The sequence below is a fragment of the Bubalus bubalis genome, chromosome 5 (assembly GCF_019923935.1).
Source record: "Bubalus bubalis isolate 160015118507 breed Murrah chromosome 5, NDDB_SH_1, whole genome shotgun sequence".
In the NCBI taxonomy this organism is placed as follows: Eukaryota; Metazoa; Chordata; class Mammalia; order Artiodactyla; family Bovidae; genus Bubalus; species Bubalus bubalis.
The window spans coordinates 76,753,005-76,760,708 of NC_059161.1; the positions used below are offsets into that span (position 1 = coordinate 76,753,005).

The 7,704-nt window shown below is 52.2% G+C and overlaps 1 protein-coding gene and 1 long non-coding RNA gene across 3 annotated transcripts in view; one reads left to right on the top strand and one right to left on the bottom strand.

The window, feature by feature from the left end:
• Nucleotides 1–7,034, bottom strand: part of LOC102401119 — a 28,778-nt gene extending 21,744 nt beyond the window's left edge. For both annotated transcript variants that reach the window (XR_006551240.2, XR_003107100.3), the window contains exons 1-3: nt 6,398–7,034; nt 4,773–5,908; nt 4,339–4,534 (exon numbers count right to left, since the gene is read on the bottom strand). This is a non-coding gene — a long non-coding RNA (uncharacterized LOC102401119). The remainder of the gene's footprint in view (nt 1–4,338; nt 4,535–4,772; nt 5,909–6,397) is intronic.
• Nucleotides 3,397–7,133, top strand: IL10 (interleukin 10; the record flags this gene model as incomplete). Its single annotated transcript, NM_001290845.1, is given in 5 exon segments — nt 3,397–3,555; nt 4,372–4,431; nt 4,728–4,880; nt 5,895–5,960; nt 7,041–7,133. Coding segments are annotated over 5 exon segments (531 nt in total), but the record flags the coding sequence as incomplete, so codon positions are not given.
• Nucleotides 7,134–7,704: the final 571 nt, after the last annotated feature.

Consider the following 7,704-nt stretch of genomic DNA (forward strand, 5'->3'; position numbering starts at 1 on the left):
TTTCAGATGAATGATACCTTCACGGTCTTGAGACACAGGGGTCATCTTTGTTGTTCTTACTGTTTGGTCAACATATAAGCAGGGGATCTTAACTTTTCCCAAAATGTGCATACCTCTTCTCATATAACATCTTGACACATCGGTTCTATGAGATATATGGATAGGGAAGATCTTGTTGTCTCCATTTGTTAATTAAGTGATTGCATCAAGGAGATTGCCTAAATGGTCTCTGACCATTCAGATTGTGAAAATTTTGAGAGGAGAGAGGACAACGGTTTCAAATCAGTGGAGGAAGATCAACAATTCAACAAATGACTTGAAGTAATTGGCTGCCGCTGCTAAGTCGCTTCAGTCATGTCCAACTCTGTGCAACCCCATAGACGGCAGCCCACCAGGCTCTGCGACCCCTGGGATTCTCCAGGCAAGAACACTGGAGTGGGTTGCCATTTCCTTCTCCAATGCATGAAAGTGAAAAGTGAAAGTGAAGTCGCTCAGTCGTGCCCAACCCTCAGCGACCCCATGGACTGCAGCCCACCAGGCTCCTCCATCCGTGGGATTTCCCAGGCAGGAGTCCTGGAGTGGGGTGCCATCGCCTTCTCCGGAAGTAATTGGCAACACGTTCCAAAACAAAGAAGCCAGAAGCTCAGCCTCACCCTACCTGATGTGTTATAGAAGAAAGAAAGATAGAAATGTCTCTTTCCTCCTCCTTTCGGCTGCCGTTGCATGCACATGTGCGTGTCCCTGTCTGTGTGAGTGTGTCTTTAATATTTGAAATTATAAGAAGAAAGTGGAAGACACTCAGCATGCCTTCCTGAGTTGCTGTCCCTGTTTCTCTGAGTGCTTGCCTGTGTCTAGACCTGCCCAGGTCCAGGATCCTCCAGCCCTGTTCCGGGCTCACAGGATACTCTCCTATGCCCATTCCGACACAGGGAAAAGGAAGCTATGTGCCTAGCACATTCCAGAGGCCAGACCCTGTACTCCGCACCAGGTCTATAGGATAATGAAACAGCGCCGGGTCTCAGAGAGCTCACACTGTCTAGCAGAGGCAGTGGGGTACATGGATGATAGCAGCGGTTGGTGTCAATTGAGTAGCGTAGAGGGGCACAGGGCATGGTGGCAAACAGTAAGAGGCGGTCTGCACCACCTGGGGCCAGAAGTAGGGCCTCTGGCCTGAGGGATCTGCCAGGCTGAGTCTGCACCCAGAATACCCATCTCAGAGAAAGGTTAGCCCTGTGGGCTAAAGCAGACACAACCCAGAAAACCCAGGAGCCAAGCGGTGAGGGTCAGGGCAGAAGAGGTGCAAAACCCAGCCCCTGACCCCTTCGCTCTTTTTCCTAGTGGCCAAAGTCAGAACTCTTAGCTAAGCCCAGTGTAAATATGGCAGGAGCAGTAATTCCTGAGTCAGTTCTACACCTGTATAATTTTTTAATTTTATTAAAGCATTAGTCAATGTATAATGTGTTAATTTATGCTATACTGCAAATCAGTTATACATATATATATATATATATATTCTTATTCATTCTCTTTTCCATTATGTTTTATCACTGGATATGGAATATAGTTTCATGCCTATTTCTAAAACTTCTTTCTCCCTTCATAAGTCTTAGATATCTGCCTTGACATTCCCCAAGGGGTGGGAAGTGAGGCTACAGCCCGCTGCTCCTGCCCCACAAGGTACAGCGTGGGCCTGGACCCTCTTCCTCCTTCCTGCCCCCGCCCACTCACTACAGCCCCAGTATATCCACCCTCCTTGTCTGGTGCAGTGAGCTTCTTTAATGGGGAAGGCTCAGAACCCAGGGCCACCAATGCTGATGCAGGAAGGCAAGGAAATAACAGAAACACTGGAGACACCCTACTTCTGGATCCACGAGTTACCTCCCCGATCCCCTGCCCATGTGAAGCCCAAAGGCCCCCCCAGCAGGCAGGAGGTAGGTACTGCTGCGCCCTCAGGATGGACATAAAACAGGCAGAGGAGGGTCAAGTGACTTGCCCGGGTTTAAAGCATGACGAAGCCCAGGCCTCCTGGCCCCTGGATGGGAGTTCTTCACAGGAGAGGCGGGGAGAAGCCCCTGAAGAAGGAGTCAAGGCACAGTCTCCACCCTTTCCTTCTAGTGATAAGGCAACATTCCTCAGTACATCTGGCTTACTCCACGCTTGCACACACGCGCGCACACACACACACACACACACGAACGTGCAAATCCAAAGAAAGACAACTAAGGTTTCTTTGGAAGGAGAAGGGTTAGGGAAGAGGGGAGAAAGAGACCTCATATCCAGCCTCCATAGAATCTCAACTTATTTTCCTTGTTACTTCTGCTTCTTTCTCCCCAAGTGTGAGTCTCCAGCCAAAGCAGTTCACAACCAAGAAGAAACCTAATGCCTCTTTAATCCAAAGTTTCCTTCTGCACCCAGGGGCCAGTGTAGAGTAGGGAATAGTTGGCCTGAATGTCGGGCAGACCTCAGTGCAGATTCTGGCTCCCTCCCTGGGTGCCCATGTGCAGGGTACCTGACACCTCTGTGTCTCGGCTGGTTCACTGTGCAGTGGCGGTGAGGGTCCCAGTGACTGGCAGGCACAGCTTCCAGTGAGCATGGACTGTTCCTCCTAACACCCCCTGAGGATGGGGCAGCGGAGGGGGTTAGAGGCATAGATCTGAGAGTCTAAATGAACCCAGGGCCAGGGAAAGAATCTGGAACACACCCCATGCCCCTGACTGTCCTCTGGGAAGCTGGCCACTTTGAGGAGTAGTCCTGGAACATAAAAGAACCAGAAGGCAGCTTTGAGGACATTTAGCTCACATCTTTGTTTTCATTTGGGGAAACTGAGGCCTGAAGAGTTGAGGTAACTTCCCAACCCAGCAAGAAGAAGCCCTGAATATCAACGCAGGTTGAGGAGTTGATATTATTTCTTAATCACATTGTATTCTGGAATGGCCAATTTGCCCTCGTCACTGTGATCTAGAGACACGTGAATGGAACCCACAACTGTGGGTCCCTGCGTACAGAGCAGCTGTTCACCCCAGGAAATCAACTTTTTTTTTAATTAAGAGAAGTTGAACATTATTTTTAAAGAGAGAGAGAGGTAGTTTCTCCTAAAAATAGCCATATGCAGAAGTTCATTTTTCACCCATCTCTTTTGCTTACGATGCAATATTTAAAAACTTTTGAGTAAGAGGTTCACCAAATGCAAAGCTGGAGAGGTCTAGGGAAGGGAGGGGCAAAGAAACCTTTGCCAGGAAATCTGTGAGTGACACTGTGGCTTTTTGTGAATGGGAGGCCTCACACAATATAAAAGGGGGCACAGTAGGTGAAGGTCTACACAACAGGGGCTTGCTCTTGCAAAACCAAACCACAAGTCCGACTCAACGAAGAAGACAGAGCTCCGCCATGCCCAGCAGCTCAGCCCTGCTCTGTTGCCTGGTCTTCCTGGCTGGGGTGGCAGCCAGCCGAGATGCGAGCACCCTGTCTGACAGCAGCTGTACCCAGTTCCCAACCAGCCTGCCCCACATGCTGCGGGAGCTCCGAGCTGCCTTCAGCAGGGTGAAGACTTTCTTTGTGAGTATAAAGCCCTCCTGTCCTTCATTTCTCCCTTAGGACCGCAGGAAGAGCCATTCTGCAGGCGCTCACAAGAGCCTCCTTCTCACTCACCTCCACCCTCAGCACCCATTCCCCTCGAAGCTGAAATTCTTAAGAGTCCCTGGTCAAAATGTGGGTTCAGTGAGTTAATCTGAGCTCTGGTGATGTAGCAGATTGTGCAAGAAAAGTTGTCTTTAAAAATGTAAAGGCACTATCTAGCCTACGCTAGAAAATCTGTAAAAGGATTCCTCTGGAGCTCAATACCTCGTTGGCTGGGAGAGATCTGATTGGAGGTGAAAATGTTCCCAAAACCCCATGGCAGGGGTACAAAAGTGGCCCCAGCTTGGAGGGCTTCTAGAACCTGGAAGACAAGTGGGTTGAGGGTAGCGCATACAGGGGGAAACCTGCAGGAGAAGATGCTTGCCACTCCCAGAGAACGGTCAGCGCTGCAGCTGGAGACAGCAAAGCAGAGGGTGCTAAGGGGTTGGGAATGGGGGTCCCTGCACACGTGACGCAGCTCTATAGAAAGAAGACTGGGACCCAGGCAGGCTTCTGCCTTGCCTTCAAAATCAGCCAGGTTTTTAAAAGAACTTGATCCCCGGAGGAAGGACCTGGTTTAACTAAGGGCTTCAGCGCTGTTGAATGTCCTGTTTCAAAACCTCTCCTTTCCCTTTTGGAGACAGGGCTGTGTTGATTAAAAATCAAAAAGTCTCTCAATAAAAGGATATCAGAAAGACAGTCCTTCTCAGTATTGCTCCAAACCTTGGGTTCACTCTCCTTCTGTTCTTCTTGCAGCAAATGAAGGACCAACTGGACAGCTTACTGTTGACCCAGTCTCTGCTGGATGACTTTAAGGTGAGGGCTGGGGTGAGTGCGTTTGGTGGGGGCAAGGAGCGTGCGGTGTGCCTAAGGCAGACTCTGCTTCTTTGCCTGCAGGGAGCTGGGTCTGCTTCCTTCACTTCAAAAAAAGGAGAAGTGGGAAGATCTTAACTCAGCACATAGCCAGAGGGCGGCAGGGGGTTGGGTGTTGCCAAGGGCTCCGTTCCAGGGGGAGGTGGCCACTGAACAAGGTCCTTGGGGAACAGAGCCGTCCTCTCAGGCAGTGTAGCCCTTCCTCCTGGGTCACCACCCGCCTTGGCTTCCGCCCTCAGGGTTACCTGGGTTGCCAAGCCTTGTCGGAAATGATCCAGTTTTACCTGGAAGAGGTGATGCCACAGGCTGAGAACCACGGGCCTGACATCAAGGAGCACGTGAACTCGCTGGGGGAGAAGCTGAAGACCCTCCGGCTGCGGCTGCGGCGCTGTGTGAGTAGCAGGCCGGCTCTGGCTCCTCTGGGCTCGTCCTGAGACCTCCTCTTCAAGCTCTGCTCTCGCCCAGAGACCCCGGGACACCAGCCCTCGGGGGCTCTGCCCCTCCGGAGCCCCAGGCCTGGCTTGGCTCTCTCTGAGCTGCGAGTGGGGGTGGTTGCTGAGTGCTTACATGTGAAGATTTGCAATAGCTTTCCTGTTATTTGTGAGTCATTCGTGGGTTATTAGCAGTCCCCAGCCTCGACGTGAAAGGGGCCCAGAGCTTCAGCCAGGGCTCCTTTGTCCCTGGGGACAGAGGCCCTGGGCCCCACGGGAGCAGACAGAGGCGGAGGGCCCGGGAGAGGGAAAGCCCCTTCCTCTTCTTCTCGACCTTTTGAAAGCAGAGCTTCAGGTGGGGCCCGGCTGACTGCCAGGACTGTCCCGGCATTTTAGAAGAGCCAGGGGGCTCCTTGGTCCCAGGCTAGTGTCTGTGAATAATCCCCCAGGATTACTGATCCCTCCAACTGCAATGATACCCTCCCCACCGGTTTCCTCTGCTCCCTCACCGATGTTGAGAAATCAGTTGGGCTCTATTTGCAGAACAGCGCTAGGCAAGGGGGTTGGCTGGCAGGTCTGAGCCTGTGTCTCTGCTCCGCGAGGCACTTAGAAATGGTCCTTGTGGCTGGGACCAAGGAGGGGGACAGGCCCGAAGCGGGACAGGATGGAAGAAGGGCTGGCTCCGCAGTCCGGTTGGCACTGGGATGCGCCCGGAAGGAAACTCCAAGATGGAGGTGTTGATGCAGCCTTGTTAACGGTGGGGAGGAGCTCCTAGAGACACACATGCTGCCTGGCCCCTGCCTTGCTGTGCTTCCTCTCTGCCTGGTGGGGAAGGGTGCCCAGGCTCAGTCCTCCCTGAGATGCAGGGTGGGCCTTCAAGATGAGCTGGCTTCCTCCTGCTCCCAGGCTGTCTCCCAAGCACGGTGCATCCAGGACCAGGCGCCAATGTTGCTCATACTCTCTCCTTTTCCACAGCATCGCTTTCTGCCCTGCGAAAACAAGAGCAAGGCGGTGGAGCAGGTGAAGAGAGCCTTCAGTAAGGTGAGGCTGGGCTGCTGGCAGGGAGGGCCTGAGGACCGTGACCTCCATCCACTCCCAAAGGGGCGGAGGTGGGCAGGTGCTCAGCAGGCCCTGAACTTTGCTCGGAGGGAGTGTGGGAACCCGGCAAGTGGGGTGACCTCTTCATCCAGTGAGGGGCTGCCACCTCAGTTATATTTGTTTTCTGTGAAGTGTCTTTGGGGGTTTCTAAATGACTGCTCCCTGCCTTCGCAGGCCTGCCAGTTGGGCCGCCCCGCCAGCTGTGAACACAGCGAGTGGGGTGCTGGGGAGAGTGACAGAGGAAACAGAAAGTAGCTTGTTGGGATCCAGTCTGAAGCCGCACGTGCAGGAAGCTGACACGTGAACATGCACTTACAAACACACCCAGGGGCACAGCCTGAGCACCCCAAGCCCAGAGCAGGAAGCAGAGCTCTCCTTACCTGACTTGACCCCTCTCTTTCCACCCGCCAGCCTCAGCACACAAGGTGCCTGAGAATCTCAGCTCTCAAACAAAGTGGTCTTTCTCACTTCCAACTGTCCATGAGCTCTTCTACCCCATTTTCCAGAAGCCGTGGGACCTATGTCCTCCTTGTGGGCGGGGGACAGACCCTGGGCAGGTTCCAGTATCAGGGGCCATGAACCTCCCTGCAGTAGGTCAGAGCAGCGGGGCTGGGCCTGCTCACTCCACGGGTAGGGGAACATAAACAGGAACAAGGCTACCTTTCTCTCTCTCTCTCTCTCTCTGTCTTTCTTTCAAAGTGGTTCCGCTAATGTGTTTTCATCAGATATTGAATAAGCGTCATGTGAGCACATGATGTTTAAAGCTGCTGGAAAAGCACCGTTCGAAAAACCGCGCTTTGCAAAGTGAACGTTCCTCTTGCTGCCCACTGGGCAAGGTCCAGGGCAACACATAGCCTTTGCTAACAGTCAGGCATCTCTCCAGATGCCCAGAGTCTGTCCTTCATCTCCCAATGCAAGCAAGCTAGTGCAGCCTCTGGGCCCAGGGTCATGACCTTCCCAGCAGGGACCCACTCACTTGCTCAGAGGGAGTTTTCACTGAACACGTCTTGTCTCCCCACACAGCTCCAAGACAGGGGTGTCTACAAAGCCATGAGTGAGTTTGACATCTTCATCAACTACATAGAAACCTACGTGACAACGAAGATGCAAAAGTGAAGCATTCTGGGGAAGAAGACCTCCAGGATGGTGACTTTACTAGACTCCATGACATAAACGGAAGACCTCTGAAATCCGATCCAGGGTTCCGGGAGAGCAGGGCCAGCTCCCTGGAGACCTGTACTGTGCCTCTCCCCTAGAGTATTTATTACCTCTGATACCTCAGCTCCCACATATATTTATTTACTGAGCTTCTCTGTGAGCTATTTAGGAAGAAGCCGAATATTATACTTTTTTTTCAATATTTATTCATTTCACCTGTGTTTAAGCTGTTTCCCTAGGGTGATACCCTATGGTATTTTAGTGTTTAAAAAGAAATTGTAAGTTATATAAAGAAATGTTCCTTGTGGAGCCAACTGCAGTTTCCATTCCAAGCCTAACCATGCTTGCCAGCTGTTGGGCTGTTTTCCCTGACCGCCCTCTAATTTCTCTTGTCCCTGGACCCACCCAGGTCCCTGGGCTCCCCGAGTGTTATCGAGACTCTTACGCTCTTAGGAAGAGAAACCAGGGAGCCGCTTTGACAATTAATATTCCAGTGGCCCTGAGGGATTCCCCTGACCTCATTCCCCAA